This window comes from Porites lutea, chromosome 7 (genome assembly GCF_958299795.1).
Source record: "Porites lutea chromosome 7, jaPorLute2.1, whole genome shotgun sequence".
NCBI lineage: Eukaryota > Metazoa > Cnidaria > Anthozoa > Scleractinia > Poritidae > Porites > Porites lutea.
Window position 1 is genome coordinate 20,146,510 of NC_133207.1, and position 22,459 is coordinate 20,168,968.

General features: G+C 38.1%; 2 protein-coding genes and 1 long non-coding RNA gene across 3 annotated transcripts; all 3 read left to right on the top strand.

The window, feature by feature from the left end:
• The first annotated feature begins 1,775 nt into the window (after positions 1–1,775).
• LOC140942573 (uncharacterized) lies at positions 1,776–4,405 on the top strand. Its single transcript, XR_012166555.1, has 4 exons — positions 1,776–1,875; positions 2,440–2,554; positions 3,683–3,859; positions 4,325–4,405. It is a non-coding gene; the product is annotated as an uncharacterized lncRNA (long non-coding RNA).
• A 3,334-nt stretch (positions 4,406–7,739) lies between these two features.
• Positions 7,740–9,273, top strand: LOC140944565 (uncharacterized). The gene is made up of 3 exons (XM_073393689.1): positions 7,740–7,745; positions 8,078–8,482; positions 9,088–9,273. The coding sequence occupies exons 1-3, from the start codon at positions 7,740–7,742 to the stop codon at positions 9,271–9,273; spliced, it is 597 nt and encodes a 198-aa protein (XP_073249790.1).
• Positions 9,274–12,721: 3,448 nt separating this feature from the next.
• On the top strand, positions 12,722–21,153 carry LOC140944566 (uncharacterized). Its single transcript, XM_073393690.1, has 11 exons — positions 12,722–12,952; positions 14,743–14,860; positions 15,389–15,593; positions 16,163–16,377; positions 16,914–17,084; positions 17,908–18,083; positions 18,624–18,771; positions 19,162–19,206; positions 19,643–19,825; positions 20,438–20,605; positions 20,980–21,153. The coding sequence occupies exons 1-11, from the start codon at positions 12,722–12,724 to the stop codon at positions 21,042–21,044; spliced, it is 1,725 nt and encodes a 574-aa protein (XP_073249791.1). The 3' UTR covers positions 21,045–21,153.
• The last annotated feature ends 1,306 nt before the right edge of the window (positions 21,154–22,459 follow it).

Genomic DNA, 22,459 nt, shown 5'->3' on the forward strand with positions numbered 1-22,459 from the left:
CCTCTTGTCCTATTTTTCGGCATGAAGCAACAGTTAAGGGGGAAGCATTTCGCAGCACATGACGTCTTCCTAACCTCTCCCTAAGAACCATAATTTAGTGCCATCGCCCAGTTCGGCTCAACTGGATAAGCGCCGGGTGTACCGAGCTAGAGGTAACGCGTTCGAACCTCGGTCGGGTCAAAACTACGGGTCTTAAAATAACTCAGGAGAATGTGCTGCCTTTGTTGTGGCATCTAAAAATGATTAGACATTCAGTCTAATCTTATAGGATAAAACCGTAGGACCCGTCTCACAGCTCTTTCGCTGTTCTGAGTCTTGTGGGACGAAAAAGTACCCATACTGTTTTTCGTAAAGACCAGGGGGCGTAGACCCCAGTGGTGTGGCACAACCTTTCAGTGTCTGGGTGGGAAATGAAGGGGTCGATATCAATTGGGACTTAATCCCTTAATATCTTCTTAAGATTATTTTTACCAAAAAAGTTAATCACTCGTGAATACGGAACATTTCAGACCGGAGTTTCAGCATGCATTTTCTGCTGATAAGTTGGAAGCGTTAGGTGTGGCGGAACATTTACCCTTCAGTGTGAAGGTGTCCGTAGAAGCAAACCGAAAATCTTAAAGGTCCGAAAAAAGAAATAACTCATTACTTTACTCAACACGCGTACTGTGACAGGCGATGAAACAGAACAAGCATCGCCCCATAAGGTAATCTGGATTGCGGCATGCTTGCTTGTGAAATCTAGAATTCAGCTCTGGAAATCCAGAATCTAGAACGTGGAATACGGAATTCACAGCAATGTGGTATCCAGGATTGTCGTGGACAACCTTGCATAGGGCGAAATAAACGATCATAATCGTAGAATTTATTTTGGGTCAAAAATTAGGTATAATAAACTGTCAATGATAACTCTTATTCTTGGCCGCATTGAATTGATTTGTTGGTTTGTGTTTCCTTTCAGCATCATGTTTAAGAATTAGTTGAACTGTAGGAATTCGAAAATTCTGGATTTGGCAACAACTCGATGATCCTGTGAAAGCAAGCTATTTCGGCATATTCCTCTCCGGGCAATAGTGACAAAAAATGACCTTTGAGGACCGAAAAAATTGTAGACTCTATTTGAGACAGCCTTTCAAAAATTATATATATAATTAGTAATAAAATCTATTCCCTTTGTAACATATACTGGAAACAATTTTAGCAGAAGAGGATATAATCCTCCTTAATTGCTCTTTCTTGGCAAGAGATAACCATTAAGGGGATATTTAGTAAGCACTTCCCGTCGATGGTCTGGCTCTACTCCTAACTCCCCAGATTTAGCTTTGGCAAAATCTGAAATTTCACAATTCAGACGACCGTTGAAGAACGGACAAGCACTTCCTGCCTACGGTGAGCTATCATTTGAGATATTGTCACGGGCTTCATCGCCTGCTTGAGCTCTAGCATTTACTGGACTACGGGAGTGCTTCACCAAACTTTACCCTTTCCTGTAAGACAGCAAAAATAATACCAGAAAAAATATGGAAGTGAAAGATTCCAACGTGTTAGGAATTTTATCCCAGACAATTTTGAGACCTTTGAGTTGTTGTTAGTCAATGCAGGTCAAACTAGCTGCTATATAAAAGAATGAAAAAGAAAAATTGTGCTCCCGCTGATACGAATGTGCTAATTCCGCTAAAATTTTGGATTGTTAATTTATGCATGTCAGAATTACAAGATGAAGATGAATGATGTATGCCTGTCTTTGTCAATGCCAAGTAAGGGTATAAAATCCCCCGAAGATCCAGCTCTTGACTCAGACCTTTGGATCTTTTGCTTGATATTACTTCAGAAGAGCTTTGGAAGCGCCTCAGGCAGAAGCCCTTTGAGTTGTTGAAGGTAAACGTTTTTCTTTTCAATTAGCTCAGTAGTTACATTAAATGAATCACAGTTGATAAAAAAGGAAAAGGTAAGAAAATTAGTTCAGTAGCGTACTCCATGCTTTAGCTTTAAACTTTGAAAGCTACATTTAACGACAAAATATATACGTATAAAGTAAGGATATATATATCAGATATTTTGTAGTTTGGAGAATTTTTTTGCCAACAAAATATGTAAGACTATATGCCACAAACTGTGTTTTGAGAACTTAAGTCCAACACCCAGTTGCTTGTTTTTAAGGGCTTAACCCATCTTAATATGTAGCATAGGTAAATACACTCTCATCGCCATTATCAAGTCTATTACTTTATTTAGGGACGGAAAAATCAGTTATCTGGAGTGAATAGGCATGATGACTGGAAATGTCTGATTTAATATAAACGTATTCACTACTGTCCAATGACAACTGATATTTGCAGCCACATCGTTCTCAGCATGTTCCTTTGCTTTGCTGTCATCACTGAGCTGTTCAGTTTAAAGGGGATTATGGCATAAACTGATGGAGTTGTACTTTTCTTTCAGGAAGTAAAATACTAGACGGAATTAGAGGGTTGACACACAGCAGGCAAAAATGAAAATCATCTTCGTACTCAGTGTGCTACCTTTTTTTTGGCCGCAGGGTCATTCCGGGTGGGAGGTAATGTGAAACTAGACATTGGTTTTTAAAAAGTAACAAACTTGTCTAAGATTACCTAAAAACTGAAAGCGAAATGTCCAAAGTTGACATTTTAAGCACTATCATACAATTCCCAGGTCATATTTTTGCAAAAATTATAGTTTATTCTGCATGTGTTGCCAAAAGCCGTTGCGGAGAAGACAAATGTTTTTTTTGACTTATTTGAAAAGATAAAAACTTTGTTTAAAAATCCGCTCTGGGTCTTCAATATCATAAACATTGTCTGTACGATTTACGTACCTAGCTTGATCAATCAAAAACGAGTGCAAAGAATTGGACTTTCCAAAGTAAAAATGTTTTCTCCGCAACGATTTCACTACCTAAGAGTTTTGATTGCAATAAGGAAAACGGGCCAAAACGTTTAAATTTTTTAAATGTTCTGATTCATAGTCAGTGTAACCTTTTTACATTGAACATTCATCAAAATACATAAAACTTCAACGAAACTTTAGTGTTTTATTTTTGTTGCGAAGAAGACATTTCCGTTGCGGAGAAGACAGCTACGAAAGCAAGACTTGTTTTTAGTGGCCAGATTTATAGGTCTTGCCCTCCGGGACAAGCAGAAAACATTAAGCATGAGCAGTAAACTGTTGCCCTGTGGGCGCACTATATCCATTCGGCCATCTTGGACACTGTGTCCAGTCCTCTCGTGTCATTTAGTACCATCTGATCCACGTTTTCCCCTTAACAAGACAGGTTTTTCACAGCGAGCCCTTTTGTCTTCTCCGCAACAGGACCGCATCAAATCATTGCAAAATTTCGGGTACATTGAAAAGGAATAACTAAATATTTTTAATCTGACAATTAATTATAGAGAACTCTTTCGTTGCAATGAAAGAGTTATTTTAAAAGATGCCCGAATTCGAAAGAATCTAACCTTGAATTGAAAGAATAATAATTCGCGTTTCTAGAGAGTCTTCTCCGCAACGAGAAATGATTCGTTGATTGTATCTCTCCGTAAAGAGCAGGAGTAGATTTGTATCGTACATATGTTATAGATAAACTTAGCTCACATCTACGTAAAAAATATAAAAGGTGCACTTCTTCTTTTAGTAGTTTACAGACGAGCGAATTTTCTTGTTTCCAAAGTGTCAAGGATTAGCGTCGTATATGGCGTCACAGATTTTGCTGTCGAGGTACCTGGTGACTCGCAATGGCTATTATTGTATAATAGACAGGCCAAATGGTTGTAGCAACTGGGGAATAGGCGGATGGGAAAATACATTCACTTCATCTTGCAACAAGCATGATATGTGCTACATTTGTGTAAGCCGGCATTTGTTTATTTAACTGTATTTTGGCTTTCAAACTCTTCAGCCTAAGTTAACAGACTCCAGGGTACAACTTGGCTTGTTATTATGTACTACGTTTTAATAGTACACGTTTTAGTTTTCATTCTACTTGACTGAAGACACAATCTGCTAGCAATTATTTTATTTTTTTGCGGAGTTGCAGCTTGGAAGAAAACTTAATAAGAGTTTTTGTCAAAGTACTTGAAAACCAACACAAAAATATTTATTTATTGATAGCTAAAGGAGATCCGCTTCAGTGCAGGTAGATATTGAGGAAGAACAAGACGTTACTGCTAATCTTGGAAACTGAACTCGTCCCCAAGTATCAATTTGAGATCTCAGACTGATTAGGAACTACTGTAATGAAGAGATTTAAAAGGAAGGACTGAAAATATAGCATATATCGTAACTATCGTAATTGTTATTTTGCATCTTTTAGGGAGGGGGAAGGCATCACGACTGGAGTCGCAAATTTTGCGACGATGCGTTCAAACACGATATGAGGAAGGCGTGCGAACAGGTCAGCAAAGGCAACTGGTTTTCCAGCCCAAGAACAGAGTGTTACCATTGGTCAAACATATACTACAGAGCTGTGAGATTAGGTGGAGACTCAAGCTATAACAAATGTTACTGCAGTCAGTCCTGTATCAAGTCTCAAGGAGATCCGGGAAGGAGAATCACGGTGCAGCGGCCTCGACCAAGAAGAAAAAAAGGATTTTGGTTTACTGGGTGAATTAAAATTTTGTAGTTGTTAAGCGAAATCACAATGAAGAATAACGAAATAAATGGTCAGTAAAAGTTGGCAATTACATGGAATACTTTTTTCATACTTTCTTTTTTATTTCGTAAGAAACCGAACTGGGTCTCTGGTCTTTCAAAATTGTTTTAACTGATAACACATTAAAAACTATAAGAATTAGCTGAGAGAGACTCGATCAAAAAAGCTACCTGATAAAACCTTAACTAAAAGAAAGATGACCTACTTTTTACTCAAAACTGGGTCAACCCATGCATTTAGATAGCCGGAAACTTCGAAAACATTTTGACGACAAAGTTAACTCCTAGAAAAGAGTCATATTTGTCTAAATGTTTACTAACTTGTTAAAAACAAAAAGCTTTGCAAGCCATATGAATTGTTTCGTTATAAGTAGCCAAAAAATGCAACCAGAGATTTCTCGAAAACGCTCCCCTGCCAAAAAATCGGTACAGCTCCGGTTCAAACAGTTACACGAGCTGTAGCTTCAAGTGTTATAAGTAGCTTTAACTAAAAACGAATTTCCGGATATTTTACGAATTGACAAGGAAATGTTTAAATAGCAATGGCGTCACCCTGTTGCCATGCAGAAGTCAATCTCGCGAAAAACTGGCATTTAAGGACTATTCAAATACATGCCGTAGAAAATACATTAGGTGCAATGAGTGCAATTCGATTTCCTGCTTAGTGTTTGAGACATCGTCGCACTTCGTGTTAAAAGGGAATGGAAATTATTTTTGGAAAAGCGGGTTGAGCCACCCTTACATGCAATACGTCTCATGATACACCTCATGCCTTCCCTCTGCATCGTCCCCGAGATTAAGATTCAGGCATATTCAGAGATGTTATAATATCCCCTTTAATTGCTTGATCAGAGAAGCGTACGATACAATGCAAAAAAGATTTTCTTGTAGAAGATAATAACTAAAACAGGTTTTTGGGTACTCAACTCCACTGTTCCTTGTACAACTTAACCTGTGCTTTCTGGTTCTCTTAGTTTCCTCAATAAATATTCCTAATGAATGGCCGGGGGATTATGTAATGATCATGAGGTGTCCAACCTGATTTAGAAGTACCACTCTCACGTTTACAACCATTGTTAACATCAGGCATTGTACTACTGACAGTTAAAATGCAGTTGAAAGAAACATGAATTATATCAAGGACCGTACTTTCTTTAACTACGTTAAACTCTACAGCGCTGAAAGAATTAAAGATGATAACAATTCCTTATGAAAATAAATGTTAAAAGACCCATCACTGTTCGCTCACAATTGCGTTGGTTTTCCTAGATTCGATTTAGAACTGTGCAAAAATTAATCTATTTACGGTAACCATAATAACTTGTTTTTCAAACTGACAGGATGCTATTAGAGACTCACTCCTAACTTAACAAAGTAATTCATCCTCAATAGCTCGCCGAATTTTAATGATGCATTTCCGAGGCAGACAATACAGCACGTATGAAAACAACCGTATCAAGCTAAAACTGTCGACATTATGAATAGTTAGTGCGATTTTACTTAGGTGCTTAATCAATTAGTATAAGTAATAGCATGATGTGTAGTGATATTTGGCATAAATACCACAAGTGATATTTCAAAACTGTTACACGTAATTTCACGAGCCGTTAGGCGAGTTAACTTTGAGAGAATTTTGAAATATCACGAGTGGTATTTATGCCAAATATCACATGAAACTGACAGAGTGCCCTTAGAGGAACACTCCTAACTTAACAAAGCAATTCAACCTCAATAGCTTGTCGAATTTATAATTCATTTCCGAGGCAGATGATAAAGCAGGTATGAAAACTAAAGGTACTGCTATCAAGCTAAAACTATCGACATTACAGATAGTTAGAACGATTTTACTTAGTACTCAGTCAATAGACGGGAGAAGTGTGACGTCACGTTACCATGGTCGCACTATTTCTGGATGACAACAAAACCAACGACGACGGCGACGGCAAGGAGAACGGCAAAAAATAATATGTTTATATTAACAAACAACAACTTTGCACGTGCATCACGATATTTTGTACATTTCTTTGCCGTCGTTGCACCACTACGACATGAAACTTCCTAATTTCATGAAACCGGTTTATGGAGTAGGTGAACACGACACAAAAATTGTCGCTTTCTTTTTCTAAACTTAGATAACGATAGACACGGCCCCAAACAAAATTTCGCCAAGATTTGTCAAATTAAATGAAATTGAATAAGATCGGTGAAGTTTGAAATAGTGCGAATAGACTTTGAAGTGACTTAATTGGTTTGTTGTCATCCAAAAATTTTGCTACCATGGAAACGTGACGTAACGACTTCTCCTCTCTATTAAGCTATAAATTATGCAGTAACTTAACACAGGATCGTTCAGAGGTTAGCATACTCTAATCAAGCTATGAAATCGTCTTATCTCTTGGAAATTAGTCATGAAATGAGTTGTATCTATAGAACTGGGACGTTTAATTTAGTAGGTCGTGCGCTAAGGGAAAAGCTGAAAATAGAAGACTTTTTTCTTTTCCCCTCCAGAGACAATAAATATACAAGATTTCTTATTTACAGTCAAGCCAGGTCAGTGAACCCCCATTCTTCCACCCCCCCTCCCCCTCAAAAAAATCCATCACTGAATTAGTTATTCGAAGTTAAATCCGTGCGTAGTTGTGGATTTTAGATTTATTTCTGCGTTCTTGCGTGCGTAAAGAGCTGTGAATTCACACGCGAGGCAGTTATGAAATTTCTAGCTGCTCAGTTTCCCTGAATTTGATGTAAATGTCTTCGAAGAAATTTTGATCATTCAAAGATTTCAATCTGACTAAATACAGAGAAGTTCTCGTAAAGCATTCACTGCTCGATCTACATGGGAAAACCAGACATTCCGGTTGGAAAATCAATCGCGGTAGCGGTTCATGTACATGTAGCAGCTGCTCGGAAGAGAACTTGAGTCACCAATGCTGCCTAACCCTCACTCCAAACAATAGTAAAATGATCAAAAGAATGACATGTCATTATTTCCTGCGACCAATTAGGAGATATGTTTCTCATTTCAGCAACCGAGCGGCCTTAGTACTCACCATTCCGTTAGGAAAGCTTCAGAAAATATGGCTGTGAGTTGCGGCGATGCCATTTTCAATTCTTTTTAGTCTGTTAAGCTGACTTGGATATACTTTGCAGCGGGTCGTTCTCTCAGCACGAATTTTAAATTTTGAATCAAATTTTAAAGTTTTATTTTTATGCAAAAGATTTCCACCCGGTTAGTGTTTGTAAATGGTCGTCGTCGTCGCCGATCACTCGCGTCCCCCATGTTAGTCTAAGTGCCATTCGACTCGTGTCTCCCCCGTTTGTCTTAGTTTTCATACCAATGAATGGTTGGTCTCATACAATCGTGTCATGATTATGTTTTATATTGATTCTACATGTTAAAACTTTTTATGACTAGGACAACTATAACATCGTGAATGCTGTATGCCCATCACTCGGAAGAAGTGTTTCTACTTCGGCTGGCCTTTTTACGCTACTTTTCCTCCATTATACGGTACCATCATTGCCTTGGTGTGCAGATAACAAATGCCTAGAAGGCAGTTTCAGCTTTGATGTTAGAAAAAATTTGGTTGAAGATCACGCCCTTGTTGGGTACGTGATTGAAAGCGTCACGGTAGCAGATCCTTCATGTTGCTTCGAGAAATGTCAAAGTGATTGCCGCTGCATCTCGTTCAACTACTTGACATATACGACTCAGGAAAACTGTCAATTGAATAACGAAAACATGAATACAAATTCCAGTGGGTTGAAGCTAATCAAAGGCTCTCGGTACTACGATCTGGTAGTCAATTACAACTTGGAGGTTGGTAATTACTGAGATAATTAGTAACTAGTCCTAGATACTCTTTACACTGAATCCCTTTAAGGTCGTCTAGGGAAAGATGTAAGAGAGATTAGGAATCAATGTACGGAGTTAAAGCAAACGGACGATAATTTAAAAGTACCACCTAACAACTTTCCCCCGCCCGTTTAAAGCTTGCCTTTTACCCCTTTTTTAACGAGAAGAGGGGTGTTTACACGTTCATAGGAATGTCTTTTTTTGCTTTTGCCGAATACATTACAATCGCACGGCGAAATCGGTCTTTTTATTTTTAAAGTGATGTTCTACCTCTCCATCAAACCGTTGCATGGGCGGTGTCCATCAAGATGGTAGTAAGTATGACCAAATGATGTCATAATTATGTCGAGGGAATTACGCCTTGACTTCAAATTGCTGCCACCTCCAATCCGTCAGCTTGGATTGTACTCGTTTTAAAACAAAAAGCCAAAATTCCAGAAAAACTACATTAAATATATGGGAAGATGTTAGCAGATATCTCCTTGCAAAAGGCAATATTTATTGTCAGCATGCAGATGAACAAATTTGGCATTTATTCTCACTTTTGTTTTTATTTTTGTTTATTGTAGGCCAATGTCCACCCAAATTATTGTGCAAACGGATGTTGTGCAAGCCATATTTTCCCATGTTTTAATGGTGGCACGTGCCGTGATACAAGTGACGTCACGAAAGAAAGATTTAACTGCTCCTGTCCTCCGTGTTTTCAAGGAAATTATTGTGAAATCGGTAGGCATGATTTGTTTTTACTAGTCTAGTTCACTGTTTTAAAACATTTTTTATCAAAAAGGCGATAAAGTTATCGGAAGTGGTATAGATAATCTCAGATCGCTTCATAATTTCAGCAATTATTCCTGAGGGTCGATCGATCGCTTCAATTTCTTTTCTAGTTGATGCTATAGTAGTGCCAGTCAGTAATGGTACCTACTAACACTTGAAACCCCGGGTCATAAATTATGAATCAGATTTTTGTCAATAAGTTATGTGCTGTTTAAGAAAAGAGCCGAAGTGTGTTATCAGGTTTAGAAAAACTTTCGGCTTCGTCTCGAGTTTTTAAACCTGATAATAAACGACTGCGAGTTTTTGGAACGGCTTCATGATCAAAATCTCTGATATAGATCAACTCATTCTTGCACTAATATTTAGATTTGGGGTTTAAAATTTTGATCTAAAATATCGGCAGTAAAGTTTAATCGTGTCTTTATCCGGAAAATTACAAGGAGTTTTTCAAAGGTAACCCCTAATTTTAGCTTAAATGCCAATAAATTGAAAACCGAGTTTTTATTGCCCCATTTCACATCACTCAATTGTATTCGGTGCGGCACTTGTTATTGTTCAGGGGCACGTTAACTATCAAAAATTGACGGGGACCCTATACCATTTTTATATACGCCTCGACAGAGCAGAATGTAGGTCAATTATTTTGTCCACATAAAATACCATTTAGCTGTGTAAATAAATTATGGTACGCTGCATGATCTTCGGTAATGTTGGTGACTTTTTTAAAGATTTTCCGCAAGCAATTCTTTTCATTACCTATCGTTATTGTATATCCCCTTAATCAATGTTTTTGTAACCACTTGTGTTTTAGCTCTGTGCCCAACAGGATAGCTGTGCTTCAACAATTCATGTTTTAAAGAATTCATGACAGCAGCCGAGTGACCTGGAATGATGCACAGTAGGTTTGTGAAAGCTTGAATAGCAACCTTGCGTCAATACATAGCGCCGCGGAGAGTGACTTTTTCCTTGGTCAAGTTCGATCCGCTGATACTTCACTGACAGAGCAAACGAAGGATCTTTCGAGTGGGTGGACGGCTCTGATGTGACATATACAAACTGGATTGAAGGCTAACCAGATGATTTTGGATCTACTTAAGACCGTGGTATGGTCCTATTGACCTGGGGTTCCCGCTGGGATGACGCAAATTACCGTTCCAGCGGGACGAGTCGTTACATTTGTCGTAAAGACATAAACTGATTAACAAATTCTGCCATTAGCCCTCATCGTCGACTTTATCTAACCTCGAATAGTAACTTTGCGAAGCAGCGCTGAGATCCTTGTTCTTAACCCCCAACTGACTCAACGAATTCCCGTAAGTGCTTTTCTAATTTCCCTCCAACCTGATTGGCCGGTCGGACAATGGATTTTGCAACAGGCCAATCATGGCGCTTACTCAAATCCTGCGGTACAGACACAATAAAAATTGTTTTCACCATCCTAGAAGTGCTTAATGCATAAAATAAGCAAAGCGAAATGACATATTTTCTTTTCTTGCATTTGTGATATATATATTGGCAGTGGTCAGGTACAGTTTTAAAACTATGATACATACCTTGGCAGTTTTGGAGACGATTTGTGCACTCATTCAAAGACGTTTTATCGAATCAGGGAAGATGGCAAAAATGTCTCATGTTTTAAGGGGCTTACCTAGGCACATATGTCGTGTATAGTCCCGGGGGCATTCTTTAGGAATTTCTGGGTGGGGATGTGCCGCTGGGACCCTGGAACCCTTAACCCATACCAGAGCTAGCTCAGCTGAATTTTGCTACCCTATACTAGAGAAAACTCCCCAAATCCCCCCTATCCTAGAGTACCTGTTTTCCAGAAACTACAGAAGTCTGGCAGTACCCCCCCCCCCCCCCCGGGGTGTACAGTATAGTTTGCATAATTATCAATATTGCCAATTAGTCGTCAGTCCTTCTTTGCAATGGAAATTCACGTAAGTGAAGAAACACGTCTTCATGTAACAACAACAAATATGTCTCCCAAGCATTACATCCAGCAGTAGGGACCGGTTATTATTTATCGCCTGGGGTGGGGGGCGGTTGAGGATTTTGGGGGGGGGATCACTTGATTTTTAGGAGAACAAAAGGGGGGATCAGTCGTAACTGAGAACCCAAAAGGGGGAATCTCTGAAAACTTTGGAAGGATTCAGGGGGGGAACAATCAAATTTGCTTGGAAAATGAAGACATTGGGGGGGGATCGCGAATGTCATCAAATGTTATTAAGGGGGATCACTTCAGTGAAGTAACATTCATTTAAATATGGGTAGATAATCGTCATGTATAACATTTGAAGCGTTAATTTGAGAGGTAAATAAGGTCTAGTCTTGGCCAAAATGCCTGTCATTTTTGACATTTCCATTGTGACATGGCTAATATGATATTTCCAAGAGAGGTTTTCGTCAAAGTATAAGCCTAAAAATTTTGTGTAGCTCACTTCTTGACTAGATGATCATTTAGAATCATTTTTTCACCATGAGACAATTTCCTTTTTTTTAGATTTAAAGATCATGAATTGTGTCATATTAACGTTAAGGGATAGCTTATTTGCAGTTAACCATAAATTGACTTGTTTAAGTTCTTGGTTTATAGTTTTATAAAGATTACCTATGTCTTTATCACTCAAAAATAGATTAGTATCATCTGCAGATAATATAGAGGACAGTATCTGAGAGGAATTTGTGATATCATTTACATGGATTAAAAATAAAAGAGGTCCTAAGACAGAGCCTTGTGAAAGGGATGTCTTATATTTTACAACTTTTTTTTCGATTTGATAAATAGTTATTAAACCATTCTATTACAACTCCTCTTATACCAATGTGTTCAAGTTTGTGTAAGAGGATACTATGATTCACTGTCTCAAATGCTTTTGAGAGATTTGTTGACTCTCTATGTTTTTTCTTTGTTGGCACAGAAGGCAGTGACTCTTACAATTTCCACATAAATTTCTCTTTTAATCTAATTAATTCTTTCTTCGGAGTTACCACCTTCTTAGAAATCTTCTTTGATGTGAGGTCGTTAAACGTTGCCTTTTCAGCTAAGTAGCTTGCTTTTTTAAGGTTTTGTTCAAAGTAGTCATTCTTTTTTTTTCAATTTCTGGTACATTTGCGTTTCTGTCTGCCAACCCCTCCAAAAAAAAGGTAAATAAACATGCAGCCACAATTTCGAGACATTGAATTTTGGAAAAAGAACCAATGAATTATTAACATGCTTTGACGTTAACCATCCCTTACAGCCCATGTTTAAGTAAATTAATCATCTCAAGAAGCAGTGTATACACTGGTCCACTGCGAACAAGCAGAAACATGAAATTTATTCACTGGATTACATCTTTCTATTTGTTTATGAGTGTTCTACTCTTGCCGATGGCTTATAACCATAGCAAAAATTTTCAGAGAAACTTTTGGGTAAGCTATGCTATGTTTGTAAATAATCCGCAAAAAAAACTGGTCGTTTCTTCCATAACAACGTCGCAGGTTTCAACCATCAGCGAGTGCACTCTGGAATGTCTAAAACATCAAGAATGTGTATCGCTCAATTTCGGTAAGAAAAACGGAACGAAGTATACGTGTGAGTTGATAAACACGGATATGTTTCAGCAACCAGACAAGCTTTCAGTCAGTCAGGATTTTGACCATTATAATATTAAGGTAAGTCACTTAGCTTTACGTCTTCTCATTATTAACTGATGTCAAGGCTTAAGCAGTAAAATCATCACGCCAAAAATCGAAACAAATCTTGGCTTCAAACGGTCCGGTTTGTATAGCCAGGTAACCGTAACGGTTTCCGTTTTATGGCTCAAAGGAATCGAATAAGGTAAAGATAATTAATACCTTTCGACGACAATATAAAATCGTCAATACCCCACAGCAAGTTTCTCCTGCTGAAAAACACTACAAAAATAGCTTTAACATTTGATTTTTGTTAATATGTTGTACTGGAATTAAGTACATACCGGCTCCAAGAGATGAAGGCTGTTCTTATCAAACTTTCCTTTTTTCGATACCATAGAAAGAATAATTTACCATTTAAACTTGAGTGGCTGTTATTAAAGATTCTATTCTGTAAAATTAATCATAAGGACATTGTTATTAAAATTTTTAGTTAGAGGCATTATTTATTAACTGAGTGAAAATAAGAGAATCAAAAGGTGATCACGCTGACTTTTTTTTGTTGTACTGGAATTAAGTACATACTGGCTCCAAGAGATGAAGGCTGTTCTTATCAAACTTTCCTTTTTTCGATACCATAGAAAGAATAATTTACCATTTAAACTTGAGTGGCTGTTATTAAAGATTCTATTCTGTAAAATTGATCATAAGGACATTGTTATTAAAATTTTTAGTTAGAGGCATTATTTATTAACTGAGTGAAAATAAGAGAATCAAAAGGTGATCACGCTGACTTTTTTTTTGTTGTACTGGAATTAAGTACATACTGGCTCCAAGAGATGAAGGCTGTTCTTATCAAACTTTCCTTTTTTCGATACCATAGAAAGAATAATTTACCATCTAAACTTGAGTGGCTGTTATTAAAGATTCTATTCTGTAAAATTAATCATAAGGACATTGTTATTAAAATTTTTAGTTAGAGGCATTATTTATTAACTGAGTGAAAATAAGAGAATCAAAAGGTGATCACGCTGACTTTTTTTTTAAAGGTAAAATCATTCAAGTTTTTTGCAAATACTGCTTTCAAGTTCGTACCAAACATTCAGTATTATGTGCTTATTCAAGTGCATCACACCATCAAGAAAACGTCCCTGTACGACATTAGCATAGCATCCTTTAAGGACCACTTCGTAGCAAAAACAGAACAAAAACGTTGCTTCGCAGACTTCATGCAAGCGACTTGTTATTTACAAAAATCTAGCATAATTTCGGTTAGACAGCCTGATGGTAACTCAGCATTTGCTAATTTTTTTTGGAAGCGAGGAGAAAAATGGAGTCTTAAGGTGCAATTTGGGATGAGCTATACGTAACTTAACCCCTACAATAATTGTGCAATATTCAAAATCATGATTAATTTTGATTGCAGTAATCATAATTTTATATGTTGAAAGGACCCCTTCTTATAAACTCTCGATTTAACGTACGATTTTATCAGTCTCTTAGTACCTATAGATTATACTCTAATCAAAGCACTTGTCACTACAAGTTTTATGCATTAGATATATACATACATTTATTTCACGTCCCCATAGGGCTTTTCAGAGAAATATTTAACAAAATAGAATGACATGAAATAAAACAAGACAAAAAAAGGGTTCTACGTGTCTGAAAATTAAAATACAGGAAGTTAGATTAATCAAATACCTAATGATTAAACTATTTATTACTGGGTTCTTATGCTATAGCTAACTGTGTTTTGTGATCTTATAAATTCAGTTAGAGTCCATTAGAAGTCTATTTATCATCATAGCTGTTATTTCTGTCTCCAGACACCCTGCATGTCCAACCCCTGCAGGAACGGCGGTACGTGTCATCCAATCTATGAAACGGAGGACTATAACTGCGTTTGCCCATTCAGCAATCTTAGTGGAAAAAACTGCCAAAACTGTAAGTAAAGTAATGAAAACTGGTTACAAAAAAAATAGACCAAAGTTGCTCCGAGAGGACGGAAGAGCGTTAAGCTTGCCGAGACAGCGAGATGGAAATTAAAACTTAAAATCGCTTAACATCGTTCTATTCAATTTTGATTAAAGACTCTCATTTTCGCAGATGAAAATCCAAGATGCCGAATCATCCAAGATGGCCGCCATTTGAGGCTGTGACGTAATTTCTGAGTCATATAAAGTCATATCACGTCATCACGTCACTTAAAAAGCCTCAATTTATTGATAGGGTATTTGTTCTCCAAGTCCCATTGTTAAAACTTTTATCATTCTACAACATACCGTCCCTGGTACTGTAAGAGCGGGTGTGTGCCCTAAAATATCACTTAATGCATCATTATTAAATCCTTGAATGCAGACAGTTAGGTTGTTTATTTTGTTGTTTACAAAATCAACATATCCATGCTTATCCGCGACGAAAGGTTTGAATAGAGTGATTAGCATGCACTGAAATTATTTTTCAAATTACAAGTGATATGCAACGCTGAATCCCTGGACATATGCCAAAAAGCGATGTCTTCGTGGACGGTGACATCTGCAGGCCTACAGAATGCTGAGCTGTCAAACTGCGATGCAAGCAAGATTTTACCAGGATATGAGTTGCTGTTCATTGTGACCAGAGGGAGTCTAGACGACTATGGCAAATACGAGATAATGAGGATCACAGACGTTGATGGGTAGGTAATTATAATTGCTCGCCTTGTGTTAAAAAATGTGCAGGGGTATCTTGAAACATGCTCCTCAATATCTTTTGTTTAGGCTGGATACAGCGCCAAGCGCATTCGCATGCAATTAGCAATTGTTGGAAAACGGTTGAGACACTCCAGCTAACAAATTGCTTTTGTTGCTGTGTCGCAACAACAAGTACTTCTCCATCTAGATCCCCCTCAATTCAAAGTTGTCAGGTGGTGCAAGTTTTACATCAGTCCCTGCAAATTGAGTAACAGTGAAGAGGGGAATAAAATGATTTTAAGCGTCTATAAGCACTCTTTTTTGGTCATTCTTTGCTCTTAGTAACGAAATTTGGCCACACGCATTTGTTACAACTAGTTCTACCAAGCAAAAACACACGTTATTTAGTAGGAAACGTTTAAGCTACGTCTAATGTCACATATATACTAAGCTTTATGTCTTAAACTATAACCGCACCAATTGTATTACTCCACTGGACTCGTATGCAGACTCCTTAGGACTCCTCTACACAAGGCAACCCTTTGATACTTGCGACTAACATTTTCTATTTCAGTTGTAACGTCGTTTTGGAAGTGCCCTTCACACAACAAATGGGCGAAAACGTACATCTTATTGCTCAAGTATTACCAAATTACGACACGGTTACTCTAACCAACAACTGCATTTTTAAGTGTCGAGAACAAGCTGACGGACATGGAGGCATCTTAGCACTAAGAGCAAACACAATGACTATTGATAGCAGTTCGAAGATATGGACAACTGGACAAGGTATTTTTGCAAATTTTTTTGTTGAAAAGTTTGCTTTATCGCATGTAAGTTAGCTTTAAGGGTCTGTTATAGTTAGAGGAAAACTAATTTTCTCGCCGCGTTTAAGAAATTGGACTTCCACTTATTTTCCCTGCCAACTGTTTACGATAAACGATGTTTAGTCTTCATGGCCAATAACATCCACACGGCTTAACTGACAGATGACCAATAACCTCGGGACTTAATTGACCAATCAGGTCAAAAACCAGAGTTTAATACCGTCAACTGGCGTGATACAAGTCACTTTGACTCTAAAGATGACTATTGCACAGCTGGTTATCGAAACGTTAGTCACTGTCAACAACAGTTCTATTCAGGAATACGTTCACCCGGTCGATCATACTCAACTTACTTGTTTTAATAAGATTTATATAAAAGCGTCTGCAGTCAGTGGGTAAACTAAAAATGGCTTAGGACACGACAGGTTTAGTTGAACACTTGATAAACCTCGTCGAAACAACTGGCCCTAAGTCCTCTGTATATGCTGTCATTGTTAGGTTTCCGTGGTGGGCAAGGTGGCGATTATCGTGGTGGAGGTGGATATGGTGGCGAATCATTCTTTTATCTTGACACCGGAATCAATGGAAAAGGAGGAGATATACCCGGGCAGGCCTGGACACTGAACACAAATGGAAATGGAGGGGGTGGGGCTGTTGGGGGAAGTCATGGTAAGTAATGCAATAGCAGTTAGATTTCCCTAGAATAATGTTATGATTAGACAGTAAAGTTATTGTTGTCTAAACAGAAAATTGGAACAGCAGTTTTTCGGAAGAGATTAATTCATTAATGTGGATAACTTTCTTGAGCTTTTTGCTTAATAATCTCTGCCTCAAAATTCAGATTCTTACTTGTTGTCCCTGTACGTTTTCTTATATAGGATTTTCATATGACGTCAGGTCCGCGCCATATTGGTTTCTCTAAATTATAACAAGGAGGCCATGTTAGGGGCTGTTTATGTGGCGGAGGGGAACCCCAGATAGGTGAGGTAACATGTGGCGGGTCAACCCACCTATCATGTAAACGCGATCAAATTAAAATGAGAGATTATATGGACAGGCGGGTTACCCCACCCAAGTAGGTTATCTAACCTACCTGTGGTCTCCCACCTCCATGTAAAAAGGCCCTTAAATTCCCAAAGCAATCCTGTGGGAGTCGAATCTTGTTCTTAACTCTTTCGTTTGTTCTAATACATTTGCATAGCTATAGAAGTAGTAGTTAGATTCAACTTGTGTCATCATGTCCTCAGTTATCGTCTCCATGCATGGCGTTTTATAAAGCATTGCTATATTTATATTTCATGGACAAATTTGTTTTTAATTACTTTTACAAGACTAAGAGGGTTAAAAGTCTTAAAAACTGCCTCGTTAAACCTATAGTTCTTTAAATTTGTTTAAAAAGAAGACATCGCACCGTCCATAATCAGTAATTATAGGTATTTTGACGATATCATGTTTGTTAAAATCTGACATGTGTTTTGCAAACTCATTGTAGCTTATGGAGGTCTTGGAGGATATAACGCCGGAGGGGGTGGAGCTGACAACAATGAAAATGGTGACGACGGTTCCGGCGGAGGAGGTGGTGGGGGGCATTTTTCTGGCGGTGGTGGTGGAGGTGGTGCCAATAGCTGTGGTAATGACGGAGGTGTTGGGGGAACTGCATCAACCACTGTAAGTTATGAATCCAAGAACACTTAGATGTTTAACCAAAAAGTATTAGAAAATAATTGAACATACAACCCTTACATTTACATTTCGATAAGTTCGATACTGAATCTTCCTTACTGGCCATTTGCACATTGCCCATAATACACCTTATTCCCCCCCCCCCCTCCCCCACACCCATCCAAAAAATAAATAATTAATCAAAAATAATTGCACAAGTATTGTCTTTCCTTTCTCTTGGGACAACTGCAATACCCAGGAGAAATAAAAAAAAAAAACAAGTATTGAGGGGCAAACAAGGTGTCTTATGGTAGATGCGCAAATGGCGAATCGCAAATTCTTATTCTTTTTTTCTGGTTTGTGGTTTATTTGAATCAAACAATTTGGCTCAAACCCGTTGGGCATACTTCACCCTCGCCCTCGGCTCCACTGACTCTAGAAATTACTATTTCTTGGAATTTCTTCAGAGTTCTTCTGCTTGTAAAAAAATGTCATATTTGCTGGTTAGAATGCAAAGTTACATAACATTTTCCTTGGTATTTGCAGGTTGGTGTGTACGCTGGGGGTGGGGGAGTGTCAGACTGTACCGGGGCAAGAGGGGGCCACGGAGGACAACAGGGGTATCTAGCAAACGGTCCCTGCGGTGGATCTATAAGCGGAAGAGCTGGCACACAGTCACGAGGAGGAGAAGGAGGTTGTTGTCTGTTATGTTATCGTTAGGCTTTATCTTGTCGTCATCATCTTTATCATTACCGGATTATCATATGTACGCCTTTCAAAGAAATATTCATAAGGCCAAATGTTGCTTGTGCTGCATTCCCTAAAAATGCTTTTATACGTACCCCCTGTTTTGGAGGTAGATGAGCTTCACCAGCCAACTTTTCGAGTAGCCGCAAGCCTCTGTTTTAAAGCGAGCTAAATGCAAAGCCATATTCTCTTGCAAATAGATCTCATTTTCAAAGGAAAGGCTTTGCACTCGGCCTCGTTTTAATAGTGACACTTTTTGGACTGCAGGTACATGAAGTGTAACAGATCTTACGCTTTGAATGTAATTCCCTTATCTTGAATTTCGTTCCTTTTTCAGGTGACTCGTCGTGTGGTAGCGGATGGGGTGGAGCGGGAGGAGGAGGTACACGAAATTGGGTGTTCCCATCTTGGTTTGAAAAATACGTAAAAACCTTATAACTTAAAAAATAATCAAAAAAAAGAAAAAAAAGGTTTGAAACGACATCAATTATTTTAAAATCCACATTCACATCCACTACACTACTGAGTCCTTAAGTGCTAACCCTTCTTAAAAGTTGTTTAGAAGACGGTAATCACTATACAGGACCATGAAAAATCTTATCCTCAAAAATGTTTTTCTCAAACATACCTAGCTCTCCAGGAGCCGAGCTCTCTCAATAATTTTTGCAATAGATGGTCCCTACCAGGAGTATTACCCTCTATTATAATCATGAGGTGTCCGGAATATTCTTTCAAAATATAATCACAACCTTATCAAAATTGACCAATTTCAATTTGTTAATTAAAAGGTTATACTTTTTTGCTTTTCTTTAATTCAGGTGGAATGCAATTTGGTAACCCAGATTTTACCAAGCGACTCAGCTACGGTGGTGGGGGAGGGGGTGGGGGTGGCAATGCCTTGTCAGATGATCCTTATCCAGGGGGGGACGGTGGAGACGGAGGGGGTTTAGTTTATCTTCTTCTTGACGCTTTGACACTAGATGGCAGAATTGAATCTGAAGGTATATTAGATGAAATATACGAATTTCTATTATTTAACTTCCCTATTATTTTCTTCAGCAAATAGAACGTACAGTTAACAAGTATGCAGGTTCGCTGGATTTCTCTATACCCGTAACCAGAGAAATCTGGTGTAGATAGATGATGGGTTGCCTTATAATCTGAGGCTTCCATTACTTACCACAAGGAGAAAATTATTTTGGAGGGTTCTGTGAAAATTGTGTTAATTCATTAAATGCAGGAGAAAAGCTGTTTAGTATTAATAATTTATGAGCTTATTAATAACTCCAGCTGAGGTTGATTTAAAGCATTCTGAATACCCAGATTTAATTCATGGGTGATACCAAAGAACATGTTATTTGATACAACCATATCCACCCAGTCAGTGGCAACCACGGAGTGCAAAGCGCTCCTTTCAGCGCCAGCTCTAAACAACACATGCCGCTGCCCGGGTGATGTGGCATTGTGCATGTGTGAGGTACTTACTGGCCAGGCCAGGTTGGTGTAGGTGCGTCCCTTGCTACTCGATCTTACAAGCAAAATTCGTGTTACTCTACTCGGTTATCAAAACCAGGAAGAAATAGATATTAATTTGTTATTTTCATCTTTGAAAGGAGTGAAGGCGGCTTGTCGCAGTACCAAATCTTACAGATCAGCTCCTGGGGGAAGTGGTGCTGGGGGCAGTGTCGTCATCGTTACCCAAAGCATTGTGGGAAACCCCAATGGCAAAATACTTGTAACGGGAGGCTCTCCCACTAAATGTGCGTGGGGTGTTGGTGGAGGTACGTCAAAAGTTCCATTTTGTACAAAAAAAGTTAAACTTCTTTCTTTACTATTTATCACATAAACCGCTATAGTAAATGGAGACAGGATCAAGTTGTGAACTCTAATATCAAAATTTACATTCTCTTTTGTTGTTTTTAGTAGCATTTCCTATAGAAGTAGTGGGAAGAAGTTGTTAAAATATCAATTAAGTTTATTTTAAGTGATCATGTCCTCCATTCTCATGACCATCGTGTTTTATAAAGCATTGATGTAACAAGGAGAATTTTTATTTTTATCACTTTTAGGGTTTCAAGGGTTAAGATGCTATTCATTTTCCACCTTAATTTATAACACTCGGCTTCTTTCATTCATTCATCTTTTGATTCTTCAGGGGGAGGAGGTGGCATCGGACGATGGGTTGTGAAAACTAAAGATTCTCTGTTGACGTCTGGATAACACAAGTGTGTTAGCTAACAAACGCGCATCATATCTGCCATTCAGATGGAGATTACCACCACAGAGGGCTGGAAGCAGTCCTTTCCAGACTTGCAACGATTGCAGCCAAACCAAGTCAATGGAACGTCTACCCCATAGACACTATTTAAAATAAAAAAAAAAGATTATTTTAACTTTGAATCCGTAACTCGTTGCCGCCACTTTCTAGTTATCAGATTTAAAGCTTACTTTTTCTACGAATAATAACCAGTGGCTTGAATTTTTAATTGAGTACATCGTCCAAGTATTTGGTCTGATTGAAGACTCTAATGAACATTTGAATGCATGAAAATCTCAAGGAGACAGTTAATATATAGAAATAAGACATCTAAACGATTAGATATCGTGGTTTGGCTTGTTATCTGGGGAGCAAGGGTGGCGTGAGGGTGAAAGCACTCGCCTCCCACCAATGTAGCTCGGGCTCAAATCCAGGTGTCGAAGCCATAGATGGGTTGAGTTTGTTGTTGGTTCTCTCCCTTGCTCCAAGAGTTCTTCTCCGGGTACTCCGGTTTTCCCCTTTCCTTAAAAACCAACACTCCCATCTTCAATTCGATCTGGAACGCACGGACACGTTTAAACGAGTTCATAAGAACTTCTAAGTGCTTCGTGGGTAAACAAATTACAATTTAACACTTAAGACTTAAAGATAACATTAAAATCCTTTGTCCCAATTAACCAACCTTCGTGAATATTCTTCTAATTTATGTGGCTGATATGTTAGCCGCATTTGTTCTTTTAAGAGATAAACTCACTCATCATTTGCCTTTCATTGTCGATTGAAAGTTTTTATAGGTTCTTAATCTGCCGGCTGTAAACCTCTATAAACGAAGATTATTTCCATTGGCGTATCTCTTTCAGTTTTTTTTCAATCAGATTTGCTGCCATTATAGCTCTTTCAACTGAGTTCTAGAAATCCAAGATGGCGGTCATTTTGATGTCATGACGTCATTTCACGTCTTGTGAAGAAAAATAACAGCATTTAAAACAGCCAGCTGAATTAAAGTGAGTTTACTAATATCTCTAAATCCGCAATGCTTAAGACAGCAAGTTTAGTACAAGGCATTATGGCACAGTGCATGGCTATTGCTCGGTGACCGAGGTAAAACTGTAGCTTAGCAAGTAGCGAGTATATGGAGATTTCTTGAAAATTTTAATAAAACAATAAAATGGCAAATTTTGGATTCTCTATTAATCTCCTAGATTATCAGCGGAGTAATTATGCTGTGCGAAGAAACCATTATTCGTTGAAGAGGGAATAAAAATATTGCTGAATAACCCCCTGAGGCGAAATTTCCATCATGTTGCTTTGTCATTTTAACTTTTTAAAACCATTCTTATTTTTAGTCTTTTTTTTTTTTTCACTGCTTTGCAATTAC

What these genes read in the sequence shown, in the direction of transcription:
- LOC140944566 (XM_073393690.1), top strand. Translation starts at nt 12,722, where the DNA reads ATGTTTGTAAATAATCCGCAAAAAAAACTGGTCGTTTCTTCCATAACA. An exon ending in TGGAAAAAACTGCCAAAACT is followed by an intron (nt 14,861 to 15,388) that starts GTAAGTAAAGTA and finishes TCAAATTACAAG; the next exon opens with TGATATGCAACGCTGAATCC. An exon ending in TGCGTGGGGTGTTGGTGGAG is followed by an intron (nt 20,606 to 20,979) that starts GTACGTCAAAAG and finishes TTGATTCTTCAG; the next exon opens with GGGGAGGAGGTGGCATCGGA.
- LOC140944565 (XM_073393689.1), top strand. An exon ending in TAGTCAATTACAACTTGGAG is followed by an intron (nt 8,483 to 9,087) that starts GTTGGTAATTAC and finishes TGTTTATTGTAG; the next exon opens with GCCAATGTCCACCCAAATTA.